Genomic DNA, 26,740 nt, shown 5'->3' on the forward strand with positions numbered 1-26,740 from the left:
AGAAAAATGACAATTTGCTAAACTGACTGGGGTGATAGGGATTATAGTCCAACAACATCTGGGGATCCAAGTTTGAAGACTTCAGTGCAAGAGAGTTACTTACTTTTAGGCAAAAGATAGATAGCTTCTTTATATTTTTTATATTCACTTACATAAATGGAGTTTTATGCTGGAACCATAATTATAATGATTGAGTAATGCTAATCTGAGAGAAATGTTTAACTCTGTATCATATTTATCAGCTTCTTTGCTGGTAGCTGTTCCCCTGATCAAAAGCAACCCATGGCAGGAAAACAGTATGTTTTTAGCCAGCGTCATTATGACTAACCAGGCAGTAGAAACACAGAAAAATTCTGTGCTATCACAAAATTCTCAGAGCATTTGATGCTAAAAAGAGAAGGAACCCATTCCAACCTTGTGATATAGTCTCCAGTTCATTAATTCTTTTGCAAATGGGCCTTGACTGATTTTTTTCCCCTCCAGTTCTGCCGAAAGTAATGCCATTTCTAATATAATCAGGTGTTAATTGAGCTTTAAGAGAAGATCCATAACTTATAATAAGTTTTCATACCTCAGCTATGTTAGCATATAGAGTTTATATGTAGCTGCCAAATTAAACTTTAGTTAAATAAATCTTTTCTTAGAGCACAACTTTCATTGAAAAGTATTCAGACTGAGACTTGGTATAAAATAGTTCTCAGCAGTGTTAAAAACTCCCTTTGTTCTAGACGCATTTTGTAACAATGAATTTCATTAGCGGGTGCAGTTTCTGAGCACTGAGCGCAGTACTGTGCCTAAGATTTCAGTTTAAAACTGCAGAGTGGAAGGAAGGGAGGAACTTTTTCTGCCTCCCAACTTCCAGCTCCTTTCTGAAGACCCTCTTAAGAATACTAGGGGGTGGTCAAGGGAAGGACTAGACCATGTGAAAAATGAACATAATATTTTAGTTGCAGTTCATTCATTTTCAGCTTCGTATTCTCATTATAAAAAAGTGTGCCTGGACATTCCATTGTTCCACCCAGAACCTAGGTTTAAGGTGCCATTTAGCTCCTAGTTTTCATATCTTAGTTTCTTACGCTGCTTCTCAGACCTCTCAACTCAAGAGCCAGAATAAAATATATGAGGAGGAGTAGGAAATTGTAAAAAGGATGCAACCTAAGACATAGCAGTCTAAACTTCAAAGAGAGAGAGGGAGGTCAGCATAGAGAGAAAGACACAGGGATGGTGTGAGAAGCTGGTGGTCCCTTAATCCATGCAAACCGCTCTCAAAAACCTGAGTTGCATCTAAACTTCCAACAAGTTAAAGTGTTTTGTGTTTATCTGTTGCTTACCGTATTTTTCGCTCCATAAGATGCACTTTTTTCCTCTTAAAAACTAAGGGGAAATGGAGCGAATGTGTGGTCCCTGGGGCTGGGGGGGGGGGACCCGGGCTTCCCCCGCAAGCTTCGGGAGCGGAGGCAAGGCTGCGCGCAACTTTGCCGCCACTCCCGGACCAGTTCTGAGGGCTGGGGTCGGGGGAAGCTCAGGCTTCCCCGGCCCTGCAAGCTCCGGGAGCGGAGGCAAGGTTGCACGCAACCTTGCTGCCACTCCCGGACTGGTTCTGGGGTCGGGGGAAGCTCGGGCTTCCCCCGCCCCCAGCCCCACAAGCTCCGGGAGCACTCCCAGACCTGTTCTGGGGGCTAAAAACCAAGCCAAGGCAGTTGCCTTGGCTTCTTTGCTCTTTGGGGCTGGGGGGGGGGGCTTCCCCTGACAGCCCCAGAAGCTCTTAATAAGATTTTTTTTCTTGATTTCCCCCCCCTAAAAACTAGGTGTGCCTTATTGTCCGGTGCGCCTTAGTAGCGAAAAATATGGTAACTGAGTACTGTGGGTATAGTTCTATGCCATTTAGTACTAATCAATAAAATAAGTCCCATTTATCATTGTCAATTTATTTTTATACCACATTTTCCAGAAGTAAATCTGTCCTACAAACAGTTCACACAAAAATTAAAGTCTTAATGCAGTAATACAATAATAATAATGCATAATAAGATATACAGTATCACTGCAACATAATTAATTACCAACAGTTTACAGTTCATTTAACACACACAAAAATTAAGAAAGTCCTGTATACAGCTTGCCAGTAAGTCAAGTCAAAGTACCCATTAAGCCAGAGGTTCCCAACCTTTTTGGTACAGTGGCCCACATGTCCAAATTTACTCAGTATGATGACCCATTGCTTTATTGTCTCCTGAATTTTGGGCTTCCAGAACTCCTCATATCGTAGTCAATTTTAAAATTGCTCCCCATCCTCCTCCTTCCTGTGCCCCATCCCCCTTGAATTTGCGATTAACTTTTTATTTGAGGGGTTTAAAATACATAAAAAATTTATGTGTTTATTTTACAGGTGTTGTTTTATACTTGGAGTTTTTAAGAATTAAAACCAAGTTGGTGAGGCATAAGACAAAATTAGAGAGAGCAGTAATTGCTGCTGCTTCTCCCTTGCTGCAAAAATCCAAACCCACCTCATGCTTACTATGGGAGGTCAACTATGTCCTGCTGTTCCTCATTGTAGAGCTCAAACAATATAAATTTTCTATACAGACACCCACACTTCTTTCTGCTACTTTCTAATAACGGGAAGCATTCCCTTGTACTAGGAAAATATAAAAGGTGGCCACATTACTCTTGCATGCAAATAGAGCACACACATGCACTCCCCATATGCATACAGACAACAGACACACATACCCCCCTCTTTCATATGTTTCTATATATACATCACATACACAGAAGCACATACAGTATATGCCTCCCTCTCTGCCCATGTGCATACATACCCCCTCACACACCACACAAACCTCTCCTTCTCTGCCCAAGTGCATCTCTTGTCCCCACCACACTCACATACATACACATCCCTTTCTTTCACATGCACACACGCACCACCAATATGTATCTCACCAACAATTGTGCAATTGTTCTCAATCACAAACACACATTGCTTGAGAAAAAAACCCAACCCCGTCAGAAAAGGGGCAAAGGAAGCTCCTGCCACCAGCTGCGCCTGGCTGGCAGCAACAGCATCCTGAGCATGCGGGGAAAGCCTCACCACTCCTTTCCGCCCCAGCCTTCCTTTAAAAAAGTAAGTGGCTGGCAGGCAGCAGTGGCATGAACAAAGATGACAGTGCTTCTCACTGGAGCACTCTGACAGGGCAAAAGCACTGAACTGCAACCAATTTGCACTTGCAACCCACTTGCAGGCCATGACCCTTCAGCAACCTAAAGCTGTTCTCTGCGTGTAGACCCTGAATGGTCAGGTTGATCACTCCCCCACCAACATACCATACCAACACACCACAAAGATGCCTTGGTATGGGCTGGCCTTGCTTAACAGCAACGGGTTGCAGGCATGCTTCTCCCCCGAAGGATATGAGTAGATGCATATCTACTCATCAGTGAGTCATCACAGCCCTCTTTAATGGTTCTGGTCAGCAATTTGGGGGCAGGGGTGACCCAATTTTATTTTTCTTCTTTCAAAGCAATTGATCAGCTGCTGTCAAATCTGAGAGTCCAACTTCATGTGGCTATCCCATATTGTATTGGGACACTGAAGTTACTGAAGGGCTGCTGAGACGTGATGCTTTCAAGCAGTGTGAAATGCTGTTTATATACTACTATAGACAGTAGTGTTCAAATAGGAACTGTGATCGTCACTGAGAGAACTGATGAAAGTCAGTGTTGACATGGTGACTGTATGGCATCAATGTTCTGAGCAAAATGCAGTGCCTCATAGAGCATGCCAGCTGCTTTATCTCAGGCATACATAGTTGTTCTTTACCCAATAGTTACTGTAGTGTAAAGCATGCAGAACAGTTAACTTGTGATTGCTTTCTGTTATGCTTATTCAATGCACAGTGTGATCATCTATGAAAATTTGGCCTTTGCACAGTGCATGTTTGAAGTTTGCTGCTTTGACACAAAAGCTAGATGGGATTCTTAAAAGCAAAATAAAAATCTTAATGTGGAATCTTTAAAGGGGTAACTTTGTGGCATTGTATTTCCAATTAAGTGGTTAAAGTTCTAAAGATATTGATATGATTTTTCTCTTTGAAACTCAATGCATTTTCATCTTTAACCTCTCCCCACAGACATAACATGATTTCATGAGCAAAGGATGTTTGTATGTCCCCATATCTGACTGAAGTGTTGAGGCCAACAACTCTCCTGAAATCAGTTTAAGGCAGAAGTAAAAACAGGAAAGAGGCAAAGCACAAAGGCTGCTGAGATTGTTGTTGTTATTTCTATTATTATTATTTCAATACAGCTTTATATTTTATAGAACAAATCTCAAAGCAGTTTACAACACATTAAAACATCAAATACAGCAATCTAGGAAAAAACCAAATCCAAGCTTCATAAACTAATTTTAGTGCAAGTTGATTCTGTGGAAATTGAAAGTGTAGTTAACACTCACAGGCATCCACAGAACTTGAATGGCCAAAGTCATTGAGCGGAAATTTGTGTTTGGCAGGATCCTGTGTGTCTCCTTGTCCTTGACTTTGCAGTTCATACCTGCGCCAGGTTAGAGGACGGTGCCCTTCTCAACACCGATTTGGGAGTTGGGAAAGGGGGCAGGGAACTTCTCTAAAGTGTGGGAACTTACTTGCACGACTCTCTAGCTTGAAATGTAGAGGGAGAGGTTGCTTTGGTGCTGGGCTGCCACCCCATCAGGAGTGTCTTCACAGCACCAAAATGGAATCTTCATTCTTCATTCCAGAGATGAGTTGCACCTCCAGACTGGAGAAAGAAACGGGGGTTTGTCTTGTTGCCCTCACCAGAGACCAATAGGGTACTTGTGAGTGGAATTGAGGCCCACTGATTAGTTATTTCCCAAAGCTATATCCATTTATTTGCTTGCTTGCTTTGTTTGATCTGTGCTTAGGAAATAATATCTAAAGTTTGTAATTTCATATTCCCCTGACTTTTAAAAGCAGTAATTTGCATAATTTTCAACAAGTTGGTTTTGTCTGTTCTGATGCAGACAAAGCTGCTAAGTCGTCTAGAACGAATATTTGAAGCCTGTTTTCCTCCTGTAACTGTCTCTGAAATGGAAGAAGAGATTGCTCCTTTAAATCTCTTGTTGGAAATGGGTAATAAACCTGGGAGGACAGAGGAGAACTTGTCACAAAGGTATGGACCATTTTTAAATGTGATAGATACACAGAAGCATGCAAGCTTTCAGTGATGTTTTCTGAGGGTGTATAGCAGTAATCTTCTAATGGCTGCAAACAATGGATTTTTAGTTACTGCTTGCATTTTGTTTTCTTTAAAAAAGCATAGTTCAATGTGGTTAGTTTTTAGCGACTGCTTTTGCTGCCACAGAATAATCTACTTGGTGGGTTTTTGTTGTACTTTAAGTGATGTGCAAATGAGGTAGTTAAATAGGATGTGGCTTATTACTTACAGTTATATTATTTATTAATATGTTGAATTCCAAGTAGACATCATTCTGTTTGCTACAGACATTGTTTTCTAATTATAAGTTAGAAAAATAATTGTTCTGAGAACCTTATACCACTGTTATCTCCCTAGAGGTTTGCTGTTTGGGCTTGTGTTTAATGGGAATATTGTTATATGCCAGTCATTTAAAGATGCGGAATGAAGTGGTTAAAGCTGCTGAGTTCTAGCATTTCCCCCTCTTCACTGTTTCACTTGATGTATAACTGACTATGTAGGGAACTGCTAGATGTGTGGACAGAGCTTCAGGATATCCACGATGCATATGGATTGAAATATCAGTGGGGTGGCTCCCTCAGCAACAAAAAACTCCTCTGCTCTCTGGGAATCGACACAAGAAACATCGTGAGTTATCCGCAAAGCCAACTAACCAACAATTTCTTCCATTTGATACACAAAATAAGTGTGCGATATTATTCCTAAGAATGTTGTTTTTTATATTAAAATGTATTTATTCTATCAGTTGCCCAAAATCTGTTACTCTTGTGTGACAGACAAAAATGACAAACAATTTAAAATTGTCCATGTAATTTTATATAGTAGCCGTTATGCTAAAACAATCATTTCTAAATTTGAGAATATGTCTAAAAATCATGACAAGCAGCAATTAATACTAAATGCTGCATCAAATAGTCAGGGACTCTTCAGAGCGGGGGTGAATGGGATTCTGGGGGCAGATGAGGAAGGGATAGTCTCATGTCATGAGTAGAACACAGCTCACATGACATTGACTGCAACCCAAAGATACTGCATGAAAATAGCTAACCATTGACCCAAAAATGAGTCTTGAGGCTAACTGGACTTCACAAATAAAATGTTTCAGTCTAATCAGATGGAAATTTCTTTTGTCTTAGCTCTTTACAGGTAACAAGAAGCAACCTGTTATAGTGCCCATGTATGCAGCAGGATTGGTAAGTTTTTTAACTGTTTTAGGCAGTTTCCTTAGAAAGCCTAGAATTATCTAAACTTTCTTGTCAGAAGTAATTGTAGATTTGGTATAATACCTACAGCATGTTTTATAGTCCATAAAAAGAATGATAAGTATTTTGGTTGTTACTTAATATTTTAGCAAACTAGATAGATCTTAATTTTGTTAAACTATATTTAGAGGAACTAATATCACACACTTTGACTGTGGCTGGGCACAAATGGGTAACAAATTCCTTTATGTTCCCTCCCTTATAGTCGCTTTCAACCATTTGTCCTTTTTTATCTTTTTAAGTTATGTATGGTATAATCATCTTTTAATAATTAGTTTTTATCCCTTATCTGTTTTAAGTCTTATGTGTTCAGTTTATCTGTTTGTTTTATCTTATGCTGGTCTGTGACCAAAATAAAGTTTGTACTGATGCTAACAAATTTATAAAATCATTGTACGGCACCCCAGTGTTTTCTCTTGGTTTGAAGATCAAATAGTTCTGAACTACAATAAAATCAAAATAGTTCTGTAATACAGTAAATTTGGTTAGAAAATCAAAAAGTTCTATACTGCAGTATTTTGTCCCTAAAACAAATTAAGAGTGGCTTTTTGTCATTTCTTTAACGTGAATTATAAAAGTAAACTTTAAATAATAATGCTAAGTAGTCAATCAGGGGAATATACAAAAGTGAATCCAGCATTATCGTTGGAAGAATAATTGTTTGTTTCTTTGGGGTTTGACTAATTTTTGTTTTTCCTAAAGGGTGGTATTTGAGCAGATTCTGTGATGTCTTAATTTCTAGGGTATGTTAGAGCCCACAAAGGAACCCCTGAAACCAATATCTGCTGCGGAGAAAATAGCTTCCATAGGACAGACTCCACTTGCATCACCAGAGATGAATATATGTACAACTGATCAGTTCCAGGTAAAAAATAATAATGTTTTGTGGTATTGATGCCACCATCAATGGCTCTGGGCATATGCCTGTTCAGAGCTCATAAGTTTGGGGTGGGCGGACTGTTGCTTCTCTTGACAACTTGTATAGTGCACCAACGTCCCCACTCCACCCTGCCTTGAGGTCTTGTCTTCATGCCTGAAGAGTCTCATAGCTAGATCTCTGGCTGACTGCCAACAGAGAGGAGGCTCACACCTGCAAAAGGCTGTAGTGAGTCCTTCTGCCTCAACACTTTCTAATAATCTATAGCGAATGAGCTGTCCTGACCATACAATATACCTAAATAACAGCTTCCAGTAGATTAAAATGGTTATTTTCCTATACCTCTTCTTCTGAATTTGCCCTTTTCAGTTTTAAGGCTGTTGTGATACTTATAGAAATCACATGCAAAGATTTTAATCCTTTCCCTATTGGTTTTAACCCTCTTGTGCATTTGAAAGACGTGCCAGAGTTTAAAAAAATAACACTTTCTATCCTTGAATGTTTTTCCCTCTCCTGCATTTAGATATAGATTATATTTCCTAGTCCTGTTAAATTCTAGATGATTGGAAAAAGAACAAGTGATTGGAGGAAGTGATCTATAATCTACTTTAATTGAAATTTTGAACATAACCAAAAAGGATAATTGATACCACTTATTTTGTCGGTTTACATCTCTTGTGTTTAAAACCAAAAAAGGGTATCCAAACAGTAGGATAATCAGACTTGCTTCTTTCTATAGGAGTATGCAAACTACTGAATTTTGCAGAACATGCCTCTAGAGCAGGCCTGCACACCGTACATGGGTCACTTGCAACCTTCCAAAGGATTTTGTGCAGCTTGTGAAAAATGCTTTGTCCATGCCCGCTTGGCCCTGATGGGGAGCTGAGCACTCATCTTGCCCAGCCTCCCTGTTGCCCACCCTACCCCTCTCTCATTGCAGGCAGCTCGCTCTCTCCCCTTGAGGCGGAGGCGGCTGTGCCTCACGCACCTCGTGCTTTCCCATCAAAAGCAACCTTCAAGTCTCAAACAAGACCTAGAAAAGCCCCCTTGCTGCACAACACCTGCCCTCCTCGTGAATCATTCCTGAGCCCCAATGAGGAAGGAAGGAAGGGGGAAAACTTGGAGGGAAGACTGCTGAGAGAAAAGCCCTAGATGCAGCCATGTGCTAGCCAACAGGAAAATTCCCTACCCAACTGAGGTCATCCCCTGGGAAATGGCAGCAGTGCTCCCCAAAGGGAGCTTCCTTCTGCCTCCAGCTGAGCCCTCCACGGACCCTCCATAAGCACCCTGACAGATCAGCAGGGTGGGGGAGAAACATGGCACCCAAAGGACCCACCACTGGAAGCTGTGAATGCCATGGTGGCCATGCCAAAGAGGAGGCCACTGAGGGGCACTGAGACATTGAGCCACAAGGAAGGAAAACCTGCGGGCCACTAAACCAACCCGCTGGCAGATTCCCACCTCCCCTCCGCAGTTGAGGTTGCCCCCCCTCTCCAAGAAACAACAAAAAGTCCAAGTAGACAGTAGGGCACCAAGAACAAAAAGGGAGGGGGAGAGGAGAGAGAGAGAGAGAGAGAGAGAGAGAGAGAGAGAGAGAGAGAGAGAGAGAGGAGGCAGAGAAAGCAAGAAAAGTACCAACAACGATGAGAAAAAATACTTTTATTTTGGCCCATACCTACTGCCAAGTTCTGCAGGTCTGCTCTAGAGGTAGTTCTGATAAAATATTGCTATTTTAAATTCCATTCCCATTTGGAACAAATATTACAACAATAATTTTTGCCATGAAACATTAACATATATATTTTTTAAAGTCTGATAACTAGAATTAGATCTACATAACAAACTGCTTGACTCACCCTACCTGATCCAAAGCATTGTGTTGAAATTATGCATGATGTATGTGTTTTCTTGCCAGTTTTGGATATGTTCAGAATATCTAGCGCTGGCACATAAATTCTCCTAGTTGTCACCAAATGTTTCAGGAGATGTGTAGATCGCTGAACAGATTAGATGAATGGGGTGAATAGACTGTGTGCCTCTCAGCAGAGGACATCCATAATAGCAGGTTGGGAAATCTCTTCGTGATTTCTGTGTGTGTGTTTCAGTGGCTAGCGCTTTGGTAAGTTAGAGCTCTAGTGTTTTATAAAAGTAAGCTTCAGAACAACTTCACATGCAAGTCTTAGAATCTCTCCTATCATAATTGAAAATTTGTGTAGAATGGTCGGTAAATCTCCTCAGCTGCGCTTTTGTCCATTGCATTTGCATTATTTAGATTGTTCTCTATGCTGTAATCATTATGAGCAGCAACAAGAGATGTAATGAAACCATCTGTTGGCACACTTTGATCCGACCTTGCTTTGATGCCTGTTCAAAAAAAGGTGATTCTGCAGTTCACTATGAACGTATAAAAGTTAGAGGTAGCAAAAAGTAGAGGAGCAGCAGAAAATAAAGAGAGGCAAGCCTGTTTATGGTAATAACTAGGAGGCTTATTCTTGAAGATAATAATGAAAACTGCAGATAAAAATTATGAAAATTGTCACTTTATTAGGATTCAAAGATACCACTTCAGAAAGAAATTCCAATAAGAGTTTTTGCCTTTCTAAAAAAAGATTTAAGTATAAACCAGCTTATGGCTCCCCTTTTGCGTAGAGAAATTGGATAACAAGTACCTTCAAACAACGCCCCCCCCCCATTCTTGCCACAGCTTCCACACTTCAGTCCCTAAACCAATAGATTTAGTATACGTGTCTGTTGATTATATATGCCTGTTGGTTTAGGTTTGCCCATTGATGTGCAACCAAATAATACTTTTAGTTATTAATAACTTAACAATTATTTTAAGATTAAATAATTATTTAAAGAGGATCCCACTGAGCCAGTTTTATCCGCCTGAAGTTGCATATAACAGTTCAGTTGCGTTGTAAGTGACTTTAAGGGTTTTCAAAGCTGCAAAACTGATGATGCTGTTATAGGCAGAAGGGCTTTCAGATGGAACTCACCAGAACTGAGTTCCAGCACCTCTTTGTAGCATGCTGGTAGCTGTATAGAGGCACGGCGCCCAGAGCTGTGTGCCGGAGGCTTCAGCTGCATGGTGCTTGTGGCTTTGTGTTGGAGGCCATGGGGTCGCATCAGAGGTAACATCGTAACGCATCCACAGTGCTGCCCCCCCCAAAAGCGTTCTTCTCCCCCCCCAAAAAAAAACTCATCAACTTAGGGTTGTCCGTCAAAAAAATGAGGAGTTCCTGCACTTCTTTTTCTAGGAAAAAAAAGCACTGGTTACAGGTGAGGCTGGTTCTGTTTCTGCTGCCCTGATCTTAAGCATTCCTGCCAGTGTTACCTGCCAGAGTGATAGCTCTGCAATGCTGGCATAATATAATGGCCTGTTTCATTGTATTTTGGCAATATTTGCAACTCCCCATGAAAATTTCCAGACCAGGCAGTCTAGGAACAATCTGTAAACCATAGTTATTCTTAAGTTACATGAAACACTGTTTTTATGACTTCAGTTTAGTTTAGTTATTACCTCTGGCTCATTGTCCTTTGGCTTTTCAATTGTTGCTTTTTTGCTTGCATGCAAAAGAACTTCATGCGACACGTTTTGTTATGCTATGACCTGACTGTAAAATTTGATTTCTGACTTTTCAACTCTAGGAATCTCTACCACCTGTCCAGTTTGACTGGAGTAGCAGTGGCCTTACTAACCCTTTAGATGGTACGTCTCTCCGTAGAGCCTCTAGCGCAAGAGCTAGAGTTAAGAAACCTACAAAGTTCAGACAAACATCTCTCTGCTGATTTATTTTATATATATATCTGTGGTTTTGCTTTTTGTGTGTGTGTGTGTATATATATATATATATATATATACTCACACACACACCAAAACACAGATATATACACACATACACACACAATTTCTTAACTTTGGAAATTCAGGCTTTCTTTCTGTTTAGTTATGCACTATTTAAAGCAGTCTGTAGTGTTTAAGAACAAGGTAATACACCATTTTGCTGAATTGGTGTTGCATACACGCAACCACGTTACATGTTCTAAGAATGGAATAGTTAAATAATTTTTGTTTACTTTATAGCTATCACCTCAACAAACCCTTGCCTGTTTAGACTTTTGTAAAGTTTGAAATGGCATAGTCAAGTGTGTAATTGGCCTTGCTTTCAAGCAAGTTTTTAACATAACCTGTTTGCAAAAGGAACAGTTTTTAAATTTTTAGTTTTAAAATGCGCATATATTTTATCAAAGCTTCAAAATCTAAAAGCCTCTAAATTTAAACTAGGGCTAGTAGATAGTGACATAGTTTCTTAGCCATTTGTTAATAATGCTGTTGAACTTGTCATAATTACTGGCCATACCAGTGACCTAAAAACACTGCTGTACGATGTTTAAAGATGTGACCACATTTCGGTCCATATCAGAGTGCTGAAGGAAAGCCTGGATGGAGTCTTTTGCTGTTGTCTGGTGTCTTATTACTGCAGTCAATTCATCTTGCTTTCTTTTAACAATTTCTTTAAAATATGTATATCTGATTTTTCTGTTTCAGTATTAAAGGGGAACAATGTAGTTTGCCACCAAGGAGCTGGATGTAATGAGAACCATTGTTACCAATATTCATATTTTGTTTTGCTAACCTACTGACAATCTTGCTACTTTAAGCTATAGATACAATTTGTCAGTCTCTTTAAATTATGTAGAGAACGTATATGATTTTGAATTTGATGAATAGTTTGGAATTTTAAAAAAATGTTTCCCTTTAATTAATCCCTTTAATCTGGATCTCTGGTTCTGTCCATTTTTCTAAACAATGTTGGCTACTTTTTAAGTTATTAGTGTTGAATTCCTTGCTGCATTTGTACATTAGAATGTACACTGACTTGTTAACATCTTTAGAACCTACAAACTAATATTGTAAGCACTATTATGTGAATTCTTTTTTTTATAAAACAAAACCATGTAATGAGTACTAATTATAACTGGCATGTTCAAGTGTGTGTCTTACCCCCTTTTTACACATAAATCCCTCCCTTGGCTTACCTTCTATATGGCTGCCTACCAACACGGTCACTGAATTTCAAGCTAGTGGAGGTTCCACTCTTCTGAACCTTGATTTCTTTGGGCCCGTGGATGACAGTAGCTCTAGCACCACCACCACCATCCCAGGTCAGCAGAGTGCTACACTGCAAATTTAATCTCTTAACATTCTTACTAAAAGCATGAGCCGCATTATGTGACTTTCCTACAAACAAGAAGAATGTCTATGCTCCAGTTTTCTCTTAAGATGCCCGCCTTCAATAGTTCCCCCTTCTATCATTTGCCTCCAGTAGTTAATACTATTTGGTTGGTACTCTAGAATGTTAAGCAAAGAATGGATTTTAAGAAATTTAAGAACTTGAAATGCTTTAAAAAAATTTAATTGTGGGCTAAAATCTTGATGTATCCCACTTGAAAATGCAGTTGGAATAAAATCCTAGTATTCCTGAGAATGTTGCTCAGTTGAAAAAAATCTTAAGACTATGATTAATGCACTTGCTTACGGGTCTCATTAATCTTAGTACTTAACATCTTCTGAAGATAACCAGTAGATGGCTGCAATTTCTTCTTGCAGTAATGAAGTTTACAAACAAGAGCTTACACCTAGCTATTTTATAGATAAGCTTTGCTGTTGCCATTTAAGGCAATATAAATGTATTGTAGTTCTGCATGACACTTAATGCCTTAAATATTTTAATTGTTGAGTTGAAAAAACTGCAAATTTAGAAGGAAAGTCTGATTAGTTACAGCATATCTTTTTACAGAACAGTCTGCTTCAGTTTAATTCTCTTGAAAGATAAAGCTGTTTCTCACTTTACCTTGAATTATTAATCTGTTGGGAAATCAGAATGCAAAGAGACGTGGTTACTAAAGGAGTGGCATCTATTAAATCCTGCAGCTGCAGGATTATTGAACAAAGGTGGGGGAACCTGTGTTCCTCCTGATGTTGTGGTTCTTTCAACTCCTATCACTCCCAGCCTGCATCACCAATGACCAGGGATGATGAGAGTCATAGTTCAACAACATCTGGAGGACCACAAGTTAGTCATTCTGGAACAGAAGCTGTGAACACACTTTCCATACCCTTGTACAGCCCTCTGCTTGGAGTTTATGTTTCTTGATAGAGCAGAGTTTTGCCCATGCACTTAAGGGATGGGGAGAACAGGACTCCATTATGATCTGTAGATATTTTTTTCATGGGTGGAAAAATCACGTCCTTGATTTTTTGTGTGTGTGTGAGGGTTCGTATACGTCATTGTCATGATTAATTTTTCACTTCTAGTGTTTATGTTTCAGAACTACTTGATCATATTTTCTGGAAGTCAAAAGTACAGAAACTTCTTGAGTTTTGTATGGTAGTTTGATATAAAACTTCACACACTAGTTTTAAATCCATCTATGCATTCCACAGTATTGATGATTATTAGTAGACATTTTTTGGCATCTAGTAAAATACAGTTTGACTACTTCTGATACATTCATTTGAAGTGATTATAAAGAAGGCACCTTATCATTTATTATGGGTTTTCATTAGAATATTGTCAACAAATTTGCAGATGTCATCATTGCTTGTAGGTTTTCTGGCTTGTTTCTTGGAAAGTCATTTGCTTCTAGCCTGCAGCTCTCTGTGTGGGTTATGTATGTAATTTTGTGTGGTGTGTGTGTTTTGCCTAAGCTAGGCGCTTGATCTAAACTTGGTTGCCTAAATTTCCTCAATCTCATTAAGGTTTTTATAAATGCATTTTCTTTGAAAATCCTTTTCTTTTGTTAGCTGCCTTTTAATCATTTTGGTGAAAGGCGGTATATATTTTTTAAAATATATGCATTTAAAATATAGGTATATATTCTTTATGGGTATTAGTAGACACTTTTAGATAATATTGATCTATGGCACTAATTTTTTTAAGCACTTTAGTGAAATGATTGCAGTATCAGAACATGTAGTGGTAGCAGTTATAATAATCATATGCTAAGGTAATAAATTTCACCTAATGAGTGTAGTTGACAAGTGGCTTGAAAATACAAAGTGCTGCAACATGTTACAAATCCTTCTTAGATATTGGAAATTTCAGTTGTGATTTTTAAAATCTTAAATACTGACAGCTTTATTCAGTGGCATACCTTAATGGGATTTCAGAAGCTTTGTTTCTTGTACTGTTATTATTTCTGTATGTAACTCTTCAGAAGGCCTGGGCCTGGGTTCTGTAAACATCTGACAGTATTTCAAATGTATTCTGTATTTTAATTTGAGATTTGAACATGGGACTGTTTCAGTTGAATTGATCGCAAGGTTGAAGTGGATATGAGACGCAAGTGCTGCTCCATCTTTGCCTTAACCGAAGGATTCTCTACTTGATCATTCTACGTAACAGATAGTGTCGCCCTTTAACCTTCATATGAATAATTTCTGATGAAAGTTTTGTTATGGTATATCTTGGAGTCCTCATCAAAATGATTTTTTAAAAATGGATGTCTTCCCATTTTTGCCATTCTGAACTCCTAGGTTTAAAACTCCAGCTTTAAAAAAAAATAAATTAAACAATTCCATCAGTTTGTCCAATTATATTACATATTTCTAGAAGCTTGCTTTGAGATATTTCATTGAATCCTGAAATCCACTCTTTCCATAATAGTGTCCAAATAAAAGGTGAGAAACAAATAAGAAGGTTGAGAAATTGTTTATACTTTAGTGAAGAGAAAAAAAAATTGCATGAGGCCTTCAAATACTCTCTACTTGTATGTTCTACAGAGACAGTGGAATGGAAATGGAAGTTAAAGAATCAATGTGTAGCAATGAAATAATGTTCTAAATAATAATGTAAAGCCTTGGAGGATTTTGGTATAAGAAGAAAATGATTATTCAAATTTGCTTTTCGCTCCTGGCTGATACCTTTTATGCCAGTTTTATCTGCAACTCCAATTCTCTGAGTAGTGCATGATGAAAATTAGCAAGTTGTATCTCAATCACATATTAGACATTTAAGTAGCTCAGATGTTTACAGAAGATGGAAATACAGTCTCCTAAATTGCAATTGAACATGTGGCACTTGTTTCCATCTATCACTGATTATAATTTTATGCTATAAGGTGTGGATCCAGAACTGTATGAGTTGACAACTTCCAAGCTGGAAACCTCCAACTCCACCAGTAAAGTGACTGATGCATTCGCAAAGCTAATGTCCACAGTAGAGAAAGCAAGCACATCAACAAGGTAAATCACTGTGATTAGCGACCCTTATTATTGGAAGGTAAAGCTTGTTCAGTAACTGCAGCCTAAATATCACCTAATGCATGAGTTCAGTTCCTTGATAGATCTCCTTAGCTCTCTACTGCTGTACTAGTATATATTTTTCACAGATTCTATTCTGCTTCTAATGTCACAATTAAATCCATTGGATTGAAATGAGTTGTCAGAACTGTTGCTTTTAACGTTTTCAGCCTATCCACAGTGGTATGCAGCCTTCTAGTGGCTCATCTGCACTGCTGAAAGCTCACTTGTAAGCCATAAAGCTGATGTTTCCCATGTTATAAACTGTTAGTGACAGCAGGAGCGTAGCTTCTAGCTGAAAGCAGAAATTGTCTTCGATGTGAAATGCCTTAACACTTTTGCGTATATATAAACACACTCTCACACACCCACACACCCACCCCAGCTACTGCATAATCCCTTTTTTTGTGCAATCCCTTCTTTTGTGCATAGCATAATAAGCAGCCGTCACTTACTGACTAACTATTTCTAGGAATCTAGAAACAGAATCTGATTTGTTCCTATGTAGGGAGTGGGATGAAAGACTGTGAGTAGGGGTCCACTAGTCTGTAATCTGAAAGTAGGATAATGGACTGTGCTTGGGCTATGCTTGTGTGCATCACACAAATCACATCTGATTTGTGTGTTACGCCTATTTGTTAAAACATTTATATCCTGCCTTTCCTTTAAAAAGCAAGTATGTAATATAGAATAAAAGTACAACATAGACTTTTCAGATTGTGAATATGGTAGCACTTCTTCCCTAGGAATGTGTAGCACTCTTGTGAATTGCACATTATGTAGCTCCATGCACAGATACAACATGTGAGATGACTGTGCTGGTTGACAGGTGCTTGGGTACTAAAGTAGTGAGTTGTGGCAACTTGCATGTGCTGTGAATACTCATTTTAGCAAAGATTTGAGGTGATGCAAAACATTGGCTTTCATTCAGTCAGCTCACAAATTCAAAAGTAGCAAGTTGTCATGAGCTAAACTGAAAGTATACAGAGAACAGCTGTAGCAGGGAATGCATGAGGCTATTACAGAAGTTAACAAATGGTACGTGTGTAACTCTTATTGCAAGAGCCCTTTACACATGTAACATTAACTCCTGTAATGGCCTCATTTTCAGAACTATTTCTCTGCTGTGTTACATTCAGCTGTTTGCCACTAGGGGGGAGTGCTAAGCCTTGATGAATCTTTGCTCAGGTCATTTTCAACTTGGCTTTTCATCAGTTCTGATATAAGAAAAGTGAAAATGCAGTGTGTCCTCCTGCTGACACTTTTTATTTTTTGTTTTATTTTTACTTACACTGTAGCCTTCAAAATAGAAAACTAAAGGCTTCAGTCTTTCATGCCAGAACATTCCTTGCCTCCACTGCTTCTGTACAATGTAGATATTACCCCCCCCCAAAAGCTTAACCTCATAATATTTTTGCCAAGTGCGTAGGGAGTTGAAGACCTCTTTACTTATGCTGACTCTTCATAGGTTTGTAATGATTTGCCTGACCTGACTTTTTCAGATCTGGTAGAGATGGACAAGGAGAAAGGGGGTAAAATGTGAGTGAAGTACCAAAGACAGGAGGTGGGCAGTGAGAAATCAGCTTGGTACAAAGATACAAAATTAGCATGAATGCTGCTCTTCCAAAGTACAAGAATTATTTGTTGTGAACATAAGTGTGATACACTATCCTGTGAATGTGTCCTTTATGTTATATTGCCTAATCTACTCTTAGGCATGAGTTGCACATAACATAGATGTTGCACGTGGTGGCAGCTAAAGGAGAGTGTGGTGTTGAATCTTGTTAGACCCTGTCCTTTGCTCATGCCACTGTTAGAGGAAATTTTCAGGGTGGACAGAAACCTTTTATGTACTGTCCTGCTTAGCTTGTCTGTGTGGGTGGAGTTACTATGGAACAGCTGGGACCACATACAAGTTTCCAGCATTGAACACATCTCAGTTGCTAAATAAATACTCACTTTGAATTAATGTTTATCCTCTAAACCACAAATGCAGCAGGGAGAGAGACAGGGAAAGAAAAACTATTCACAAGGATGTCTATTTAAGCAGGGGGGGTGGTACCTAGAGCAGGAAGAGTTGCCATGTTTAAAATTCCATCTCAGATTGGAATTTTAAAGCCTCTGTGTTGCTTGTTGAAATGAAGGAATTTTAATACATTGTCTTTTTCACTTGAGAAAAAAAATATCACGATGGCTTATTTCATTTCAAGAATAAATGTCAGAACAGTACTAATTTTATTAATAGAATACTATGCATTGCAAAATAAGGCCCTTCAATTCTTGGGATACATGAGAGGCTACAGTAGGGAAGAGGGCATAGAAGTCCCATTCCACTTACAGTGTTTTGGATCTGAGCTAATGTATCCTAATTCACATATATATCAAAGGAAGTTCCGATCTATGACGTAAGTAGAATATGCTTATTAAAGATGACATCAAGACACCAACTCACTCAAATGAGGTTTATTCAGTCCAACCATAGCTGAATGTGACAAAAAACACTGTATTCCTCTTTTCTTTTCTTTTGGACAGTAGGAATTGTGGATGTTCCATACAGCCTGTTTATTCACACTGTTTGGTTCTTACCCTTCACTTTCTAGTGGTATTATTATTTTCTAACCACAAAAAGTCTAGTAAGAAAGATGATTAAAAATCCACTGGAAAGTGCATGATAATAACCCCTAGTTGACAAGGTCATATCTAGCTTCCACATAATTTGCGATTTCAACATGGACTAGAACCTCCAGACATTTTTTATGTGATTTGGCATTCCTTCATGACACCTACCATCATTTTCAAGAGCCTGGCAAATCTTGGAACTGTGTTTGATGATCTGATGAAGTTGATCGTCTTTACATGGACTTTCTTATTGTAAAACCACTCATTCTACATGCCTGTTTCATAGTTTTGTTTGTCACTTTTTAATTTTTGTTGTTATTATGAAATGAAATAATAATATAATCTCTGCATAAATATATCCAGATGAATACTTAGTAAATAGGCAACATTTTATGGATGAATACTTAGTAAATAGGCAACCCCCTCAGATTTTATGTGAACATAATACACTTGAATTCTCAGTAAATAGCTATTCTGGAAGCTCGTTGTGTTCACTTTTTCCATGTTGTGCCTCTTTACTATGCTGAAACTTTACCAGTCTGTCTGGGCATATTGCATACTATGCAGCTATCTGCAAATAAGGCAGCCTGGATCAAAGATGTCTGCCTGCCTTCGTTAAACCTATTATCGACAGTTCTTTTTGCTTCTCTCTTAAAGGATAACTATCTGGAGTCCCAGGGGCTACATTTCAGCCCCCTACATAGCTTCTAATCCCATTTTGCCCAGAAGAAAAGTAACAGAACAAAATCATATCTCCCAAGTCCCTGCACCCCCAGAATAGAAAGTGAAATGTCCTGTATGTCCATACATTTCTGGGGCTTTTGTTAATAGGCTGTCTAAAATATTAGACTCATTCCCTGAATATGTGGCACAACTACTTTATTGTGCACAATCAAGGTACAGGAAAAGGGCTCCCAATCCCTCACTGTGAACAGTGAAGGTCTGAGCAGAATTCACCCTTCTTGTTTTACATTCCTGTCAGAAAGTTGGATTTTGGTGTTTGACATCCTCATGGGTTTGTTGGTTGTGTTTTTTTTAAATACTTTAGAAAGACATAGCCTTTCTAAATATAGCAAACATTTTTATATGTGATCTGTTTCAAGTTTCTGTGATGTTCCGTTGACACAAGATAAAAATTTTACTTACTCTGTGAGTTTTAGTACTGGGCATATGAGTAGCAACTTTTTTGGAAAAGGTCAGCTCTTTACTAACATAGGAGATGCCCACACTGCACTCTTCTGATCATGAATGCGGCAGAGACCTAAGACAGATATTTTACAACATATGGGAGATGAGGTCACATTTAGACGGTGTTCTCAAATTTCCACTAGGAAGGAATATTATCAAACTGGAGATCTAGAGGTAAGGTTCCCAATCAGTGAGTTTTGCTGTAATGCTATTAAATATTTAATTTGTTAGATTTGTTGTTTTACAGATTCAGTGCAGTCTTCTGGTACAGAGTCACTTTGGCCACAGTAACGTTAAATCACAGCCATCTAAAAATAAGTATTAAATGGTGCCTTGGAATTAACAGGTTAATCTCTAGCTTGTATGAGACTAAATAGTTAGACTGAGTCCCTCGTCTGTGCGGCTGTATACAGGATATTTTACTTTCTGTTCTGAAAATGCAATACAATACTGGCACTTGTGAAGTTTGACTTTGAAACAGTATTTTATTAATTAATGTTGTCAGTATAGTTACCAAAAAGTTACCAATATTTGTACCAATATTGTTGTCAGTCTGTCGTCTCTCCTCCCCCCCCCCCCATTTTCTAAAGACTGGGTTGAAAGAGATCAGCTCTGCCAGTTCTAGCAGATATTATTATGGAAATATGCTTGTATAGCCTTTCAGATTCACCTTCTTTTGTGGAAAAGTGAATTCTAAGCAGCTAATAAAAATAGTTTCTGCTTTAAGTGCAACACCACGGATGCAGTAGCCCATACACAGTAAACGGATGTGGCGGAATCTCATCTACAAAGAGCCCACTCACTACTGATGTCTTCCTTCAGACACCTAACCTACAAAACACATGCAGAGAGCAATTTTGCCCAGGAGAGTGGTAGGCTCTGCCTCACTGGGCACCTTCAAGCCGAGACTTGGTTGCTATCTAGTGGGGTTGAACTACCTCTGGATTCCCTACATTATGACTGAAGTTGGATTATGTGGCTTACAAACCCCCTTATTGCCTTTTAGGGCTCTTTATGTTTAGAGAAAAAGTGGGTGGGGGAAACATTGTAGGTTCATAAAATTATGCATGATGTGAAGAAAGTGGCTAGAGTTTTCTCCCTCATAATAACAGAACTTGGAGTCATCCAGCGAATTTAATTAGCAGTAGACATAGAAAAAGATAATTAAGTTTTGGAATTCACTACCACAGAATGTGGCTATAACCACTAGCTTAGAAGGCATGAAAAGGGAACTAGACAAATGCCTGGCGATATCAATGGCTCTGGGGCATGATACTGTATTCCTTACTCTGTTTTTTCTGCTAAGATGTACGGTAGGAATTGTGAACCCAGAACCCAGTTTCAGAGGGCAGTTTACTGCTGAAGACCAGTTGTTACAGAAAAGGTCTACTACCTTCAAGCTATGCTCATAACCATCCAAATGCCTTTGGGAAGCCCACTGTGGGAAGCATGAAAGTGAGCTAGATGTTCTTATGTTAATAAACTTAGAAGAAACTGGTGCTACATAAGCACACATGCTAGAATGGAAAGTAGGTTTTATACATGGTTGGTCAAGGGAGTATGAATTAGGCTTGTGTGTGTCCCCTTGCATTTGTGTTCTACTGCACATGGTGCATCTCTATTCATAATCCGACACCAAAGGAATCAATTGTATTACTTGTGATACTTTTCATACAAAGGAGAGAGACTGGCTTTACACGCCACAGTGTGAAGTCCTCTCAGAGCAGTGTAATTATATCCTCCTGAGCAAAGAAAGCAGGGTTAGTATCATTGCTTTGGAGCCATAGCCACAGGTTTATGGTGGTTACAATGCACGAGTTTGCAATGCAAAGCTATAATAAATTTGTTTCCTTATGCAGAGGCACTGTGTGTTTAGGTATCTTGAAGTGTGCATTGATGGCAATCTGCAGAAATGCAATATTTGTTAGTCTTAACCTGCACTACAGAACAAAGATGAACCCTGAAGATGTCACAAAAATAGAATGAGGGAGGAAAGTTTCTTGATTTGTAGTAGATAGAAATGTATAACAGTTGTATAATGGATTCTTTGGCTTGGCACAGAAATCATAAGAAGCCACTCAGTGAAAAAGTCCCTATAGTTTATCTACTGGGTTGTGCATAATGGGAAATGAAATGAAATAGAATACATTTGCCACATTGCCACCCCCTCTCCCCTTTTCCTCACGAAAACTGGAGGAGCGGGGTGTACTACAACTACGAATGTGATCCTGACTCTGCAAATAAGTGTGAATAAATATTTATTGATTGCATTTCTACTGTACAGTTGTTTACATGTTTGTAACAAGTAGGCGGTATTGGGTTTGCTGGTTGTTGTTGAAAACCAGATAATGTATAGATTTTTTTTAAAAGGCACTCAGACACACACAAATACATATAAATGTGTTTTTACTGCTATGTTAGAAATAATCCCAGTCTTAATTGGCTTGCACTCTGCCATCAAAATCTAGTCCTCATCAGAATCTAGTAAAGGGAAGAGGTAAATGCAAACATTATTAGCTGAGTGGTGCAAGCTTTTGTGTAATACTGCAATAAAGCACACTGGCACTTCAGAAACTCTCATAAAGTTATTCACTGCAATCCCCCACATGACCCATCTGTTCAACAACGTCATAAAAGGGGCCCGCATCCCTAAAACCTGGTCCTCCTCCAAGTTAGTCTCTATTCCAAAGCTACTCAAGGACAGCCGTAAGGTAGAACTAGACACTGGGAGGACCTATCAGAAGTGAACCAGACCACTGGTACCAAAATGCATGGGAAACCGCCCTACTTGAGAAGTTAGCCAACCAACTCTAGCACAGGAACCAACAAAGACACCTTCACCCTGGTGTGGCTCCTCTTCTTCACATACACAGCACAACAGGACAATGACCTATCCCTCCCTCCCAACAGCATACAACAACCTACACACACACACACCCCACAGATACAAACAAGCCACACTGCAATCAACTGAACACAGCCAACCAAACTCGGGACCCCCTGACCTCTCACATTATCAATAAAAAGAAATAAATACATAAACAAAGGACCTAGCCATGGGGTGCTGATGCAAACCCTCTACACTAATAATAGGCAATAGACCAAAAGAACAAGACCCCATCTCTCTTTCCCCCAAATGCAAGATGTCTATGACAAAAGTGTCTCTCACTAAATGTAAACGAACTGTGAAAAAGACTAGGAATTGAAAGTGGAGACAATAGATGCACCTTTCCCTCTTTGTCTGTTCATTTTGTAACACAAAAAACTTTAATAAAAACTAATTTTAAAAATTTATTCAGTATATTCCTTAGATATATATTTTGTGGGTAAACCAAGCTAGTGAAAATGCAGTTCTCTCCTGGCGTTGTTTAGGAATGTGTTCCTACAGGTATATAAGCTAGTATTATACTGTAAAGCAAAACTTATTGTGTTGAAACAATTAGAAGAAAAGAGACGTTTCTTCAGTACTGCAACTACATGTAAGAGGGTATTACTTGAAGAAAGTACAGGCTAGATTGGTTCATAGACTGTTTCTGTGTAGCCTTGTACAAATAGTAAACTTTTACCTGTGGGGCGGGCAGAGCAAAATGAGCAATTATTCGTGTTATCTTGAAATCAACCTTTCTGCTGTCACCTGTGCTGACATTTCCCTTCTGTTCTATGCCATGTCCATTTAAGAATTCCTTTGCGAGTTGTGCTGCAAAGAGTCTGCACTTCTAAAATTGTAAACTAAGCACAAGATTCTAATGAAATAGGGATAACTGGTATCACTTTCCTCTTTAGAAGTCTGAACTTTAGGGACTTTGGGGTTAGAGTGGGCTGCAAGAAACACCAGGTTCTAGTCACAGTAACATGCTCTCTCTGTTTAGTGTTCATGAATTCCATTTCAATTGATTGGGGCGGGTTGTCTTATGTAAGGTTTTCTGTGAAAATAAGGGTATGCTCACGACCCTGTTCTCCACTGGTTGAAAGGTATTTCATCCTCTTAAGCTCCTGGATATGCTCAGTTACAAATTCTGTATCTTCTATAGCAGTGTTTCCCAACCTTAGTTCTCCAGCTGTTTTTGGACTTCAACTCCCATCATCCCTAGCTAGCAAGGCCAGTGGTCAGGGATGATGGGAATTGTAGTCTGCAAACAGCTGGAGACCCAGGGTTGGCAAACACTGTTCTATAGGGAAACATGTTGGCTCAGATGACTTCCTCTATTCAGGTATCTTTCCACAGTGATTTTAACAAACATGATATAAGATTCAAGTGTTAAACAGATTTCAAATTCTATTTCCTTTCAGTTATGGATGCAGTAACTTAAGGGTTTTGATTTCATATTTAGTTAATAGGTAGTGGGATTTGATCCTCTAGCAGTTGTGTTAAGGACCTGTTAACAGTTCAGAATGAAGCATTGAATTTCCATGAAGTTCTGGATGTGAGGAGAACCAGTTTTCTCATTGCCAGGGTTGTAATAAGCCCAATATGCTAAATAGCCACATGAGGCAATATTGACATATATGGCACAACTTTCCTTCAGAGAGGTTGCCTTATCTGAAGACCTTTCTCTAGCAATTCTGAGTAACTTTTCTTTTAACTTTTTTTTAATAGAAAGCCCAAAAAGGAAGAACAACTCAGTGAAGAGGCTGCCAAGGTGATTTCTAGCCTTCCTGACTTATCTTTCATGCATGCCAAGGTGTTGATGTTCCCAGCCACATTAACACCTTCAACAAGTTGCCAAGGCAAGGTAGACTAAGGTGAAGTGAATTGGACAATTTCCATTGATTCTTGCCCTAGCCCCCCTTTCTGGGTCCTATGAAGTGATCTTGCTTCAATTAAAAATAATTCAAGTTCAGATGATTTGTTGGTAAGCAGCACTAGAAAGGTATACATACTTATGTATATTTATTTACATATTGGAGTCCTAAATTTATATTAGACAAATGTAAATAACTGGAGAGGATTGAACCTTTTTTGAAGATTTATCCTTTTTTGTTGTGTTGGGGTGTAACCATTTTGTCTTTGTGGAATACACTGGTAGTGTCCTTCTTACAAAACTTTCTAAACAATTTTTAAAAATTGAAATTTCCAACTTTTGCTCTTCATGAAATTTCCCTTTGCCCCCCACCCCACCCAATTTAATAACTTACCCTTGATGAAAATCCTTTTACTGAAAGCTTTAAAGCTTACGGTCTTTCAGTAGTCTTCTTTTAAGCAGGCTGAACCTTCCCTTATTTTTCATCTCAAGTGGCTTTTTTTTTTTTTGCAGGGGTGGGGTGGGGCTAAGTGGTTGATTTTTTTGATTTTTTTAGCTTTTTGACTTCTAACAGTGTGGATTTATCATCATTGCCTTTCAAGAGGTTTGCTGTCAATTATCTTTAGTTAAGTGATCACTGCCTAAGCACTTGATTCTCGAGATCTATGTGTTAATCAATTTGGTTTGGGATGGAAGGACCAAAACTGTCTAAATGTCTTACACTGAAATATACCTGTTACATTTTTTTTGTTGTACCACTATCCCTATATTTTGATTTTGCACAGTGTAAATTTGACATAATCATAGATTGCTATGGTTTAGGCTGTATGTACAGTAAAACTATGGGTTGTAAATGTTTGGGGAAATTCCTATGGAAAAAAGAGAATGCTATGTAGAACAACCTCTAACAAGGTTTATGTGCATGCCTGAGGTCTTTTTGAAATTTCAGTGTATAAATTTCCTCTTAGCTTACACAAAATAAAAAATAAAGTTATATAGTCTGTTAACGTGTGTAGTAATATTGTTTTTCTTCCTACTTTTACAGTACTGCCAAAGGCAGTAGGAATATCGCTTTTTCAGAGAGAAAAAGTCTACTTGCAGAATATTAACTCTGTACCTTAACAAAAAGCACTGGGTTGGGGGTTTTTAAGAGCCAATGCATTTTTTTGTTAACACATGTGGGAATGTGTTCCTTCTGTTGTACCAAAGTTGTCTGGAAAACCAAAGCATTTGGGCCCATGGCTGGAGTTCACACTGGAAGCTCACAAGTCTCTTCCTAGTTGGTAGGGCTAGGTCAAAGAGGTTGGTGGTCACCTGTAGGTTCCTGCCCCACTTCAAAACTCTTCACATAAGGGGCACACTCATTGTGACATACATGATAATCTATAACACTTCTGCCTTGTGCAGAGAAAAAGGTAAGGTTCCCTGCTAACTTTTTCTGTCCAGTACCATTACAAATATCCTTTCATAGAAGAGCAGTGCTTTGTAGTTTCTCATTTTGCCTTTCCCCCTCTGGACGCTTCCTAAAAACCCAGGCACATAGTGATGAGTTACAGTTATGCTTCATGACAGTTCAGGCAAAAACATTCCTTTTTAAACCAGGCCTTTGACTTTTAACAATCTATGGCCTTTTAGAGTGGGTGGTGTGTTTTAATGTATTTTTTTCTCCTTGTTTTAATATATGCATTTTTAAAAAGTTGTTTTGTAAGTTGCTTTGAGTTGTTGTGGTATAAAAAGAGCTACTGATACATTTAATTTATAATTATAACACTTTCTTCTGTCTTAACACCATCCTCTCTATAGTGTTGATTGCTTCTCAATACGGAATAAAATTTTTGGTCAATATTCTGCATTAACAATGTCTTGTTAAGATATTAACTCTCTTAAATATACAGGCACAGCCTTCTGAATGCCAATAACAGTAACATCAGATCATCTTATTTTATTTACAGTATTCTTTCTATTGCATCTCTTTCTTGTGTCCCAAATTGTTTTGCCTCTTCATACTCCCACCAGTTGTGAAAATAGCTGCCCATATAAGCCACATTTTCTAATAAGTTGTGGCCAGTAGGGCAGTGTTAATACAAAGCCCACCTGCTTTAACAATTTGTAGGATATATTCTCTATAAAGCTGATAATTCATTAGTAGTAATGTGTTCTAGCCTTGAACATACAACTATTTTTCTTTCTTCCCACTTCTAACAACATGTGCTGCATGGTAAAAATAAGAGCTTTTGTTTCCATGCCCTAAAATATTTGGTAAAAAAGAATTCACCCTAATGGTATAACTGCAGAAAAGAACCATATAGCTATTGTATCAGGATGGTGGTTGAGAGTTAACTCAAGATTCAAGGCTAGTAGGATAAGCTATTGAAGGCTTTCCAGGAGCGGAATGGAGTAGGAATGCCAGCTGCAAGCTGAGAGCTTCTGTCTTCACACAATTGCCCTTAGTGGCAGCTGCCCATTTGTATTGATGTGCAAGGGCTGGTGCTCCAACAGAAACAGGAAGGAGACGTGGAGAAGG

General features: G+C 38.7%; 1 protein-coding gene across 3 annotated transcripts in view; it reads left to right on the forward strand.

Annotated features, from left to right (window-relative positions):
* Nucleotides 1-25,223, forward strand: part of AFTPH (aftiphilin) — a 41,118-nt gene extending 15,895 nt beyond the window's left edge. For all 3 annotated transcript variants that reach the window (XM_053380429.1, XM_053380431.1, XM_053380430.1), the window contains exons 3-10: nucleotides 5,027-5,175; nucleotides 5,721-5,847; nucleotides 6,357-6,413; nucleotides 7,225-7,347; nucleotides 11,011-11,071; nucleotides 12,445-12,528; nucleotides 15,487-15,610; nucleotides 24,072-25,223. In XM_053380429.1, coding sequence (XP_053236404.1) covers nucleotides 5,027-5,175; nucleotides 5,721-5,847; nucleotides 6,357-6,413; nucleotides 7,225-7,347; nucleotides 11,011-11,071; nucleotides 12,445-12,528; nucleotides 15,487-15,610; nucleotides 24,072-24,216 — 870 coding nt within the window. In that variant the 3' untranslated portion in view covers nucleotides 24,217-25,223. The remainder of the gene's footprint in view (nucleotides 1-5,026; nucleotides 5,176-5,720; nucleotides 5,848-6,356; nucleotides 6,414-7,224; nucleotides 7,348-11,010; nucleotides 11,072-12,444; nucleotides 12,529-15,486; nucleotides 15,611-24,071) is intronic.
* Nucleotides 25,224-26,740: the final 1,517 nt, after the last annotated feature.

Source organism: Podarcis raffonei, chromosome 3, assembly GCF_027172205.1.
Source record: "Podarcis raffonei isolate rPodRaf1 chromosome 3, rPodRaf1.pri, whole genome shotgun sequence".
Taxonomy (NCBI): Eukaryota; Metazoa; Chordata; class Lepidosauria; order Squamata; family Lacertidae; genus Podarcis; species Podarcis raffonei.